The sequence below is a fragment of the Elephantulus edwardii genome, unplaced genomic scaffold (genome assembly GCF_000299155.1).
Source record: "Elephantulus edwardii isolate Elephantulus edwardi_28Jun2011 unplaced genomic scaffold, EleEdw1.0 scaffold00041, whole genome shotgun sequence".
NCBI classification, from domain to species: domain Eukaryota; kingdom Metazoa; phylum Chordata; class Mammalia; order Macroscelidea; family Macroscelididae; genus Elephantulus; species Elephantulus edwardii.
The window spans coordinates 6572617-6573793 of record NW_006399791.1 but is presented as its reverse complement, the minus strand read 5'-3'; the positions used below and the strand labels follow the sequence as shown (position 1 = coordinate 6573793).

The window sequence follows — 1177 nt, the reverse complement described above, 5'->3', positions numbered from 1 at the left end:
ATATATCTCATAATATATTAGATAAGTGGCTTTGGGCAAGTCAAAGAACCTCTTAGAACAGAATATAATACCCACCCTTGTCCAGTACTGTCAGGATTAAGAAACATAGCTAACACACCAGTGGAGTTGGGTCCCTGTGACCATAATGGCTAACATGTAATAAGCACTCACTCTTCACAAGTCTTACCGTGTTTCTTATAACCAATCTATGGCATAAGTACTATTATCTCCATTTTTCAGATGAATAGATAGAGGTATACAGAAATTAAATAACTTGCTCAAGGTTACAAAGTAAGAGGCAAATCCTGGTATTTTCATTCCAGATCCCATGTTCTTAAACGGTTGTCCACTTAAATATTCATTAAATGTTAAGGAGTATTTGTTTTTTAAACATGTCATTTAATTATAAGCAATAAAGCCATGCTCTGCTATTAGATGATAAGCAGAGAACAGGAGGTCAATCAAATTGATCGGCCCCCTCTATTAACATCTGCTCCTATGAGGCAGTAAGTAAACAGCCCACTTACCTGTTAAGTGCAGACGTTAGCCTGAACCCTGGATGCTTTTCTTCTTTCCAAGGAAGGTGCTGCCTTTAAAATCCAGAATGACATGAAAGAAAAATAATTCAACAGACATGTGGCAAAACAGTGTCTCAGCCCTCGGTCTGAGAAATCACTTATACCCATTCATCTGTACCATTTGTGGCTAGTCACTTAAAAATGTTCCAGGCCTCACTCATTCTGCTCCTAATTTCTATGATTAAACTAGCACTGATCTAGGAGTCCAGGGTGAACTTGCTGGACATTTGTTGTGTGTGTCACTGAGTTGATCTTGACTCAGAGAGACCCTCCTAAGGGAGAACTGTGCCTTGGGTTTTCCAGGCTGCAATCCTAACGGGAGAACACCAGGTCTACCTTCACATGGGTTCCGCCCTCTGGCTTCAGTCAGCAGCCACTTTTTTATCCTTCCACTACCAGGGATCCTTTAGCTGTCCACATGAAGAGTTAAGAAGAACAGGGGGAATGGGGCACACAAGGACTTCTAAAAGCCTTTGATTAATTTATTTCTTTTTCTTGCCACCAGAGCTCCCTTCTAAAAGCCTTTGAAAGAGCTCAAATCTGACCAAGTCCTCTCCAGGGGGCCATGAGGCCAGATGTGTAAGAAACTTCTTCATGTG

At 41.1% G+C, this 1177-nt stretch overlaps 1 protein-coding gene across 1 annotated transcript in view; it reads right to left on the bottom strand.

Moving 5' to 3' along the window:
* The window catches only part of CRTC3 (CREB regulated transcription coactivator 3), a 199847-nt gene that overhangs the window by 44689 nt on the left and 153981 nt on the right, over positions 1–1177 (bottom strand). Inside the window, exon 7 of the mRNA XM_006885211.1 lies at positions 528–590. Coding sequence (XP_006885273.1) covers positions 528–590 — 63 coding nt within the window. The remainder of the gene's footprint in view (positions 1–527; positions 591–1177) is intronic.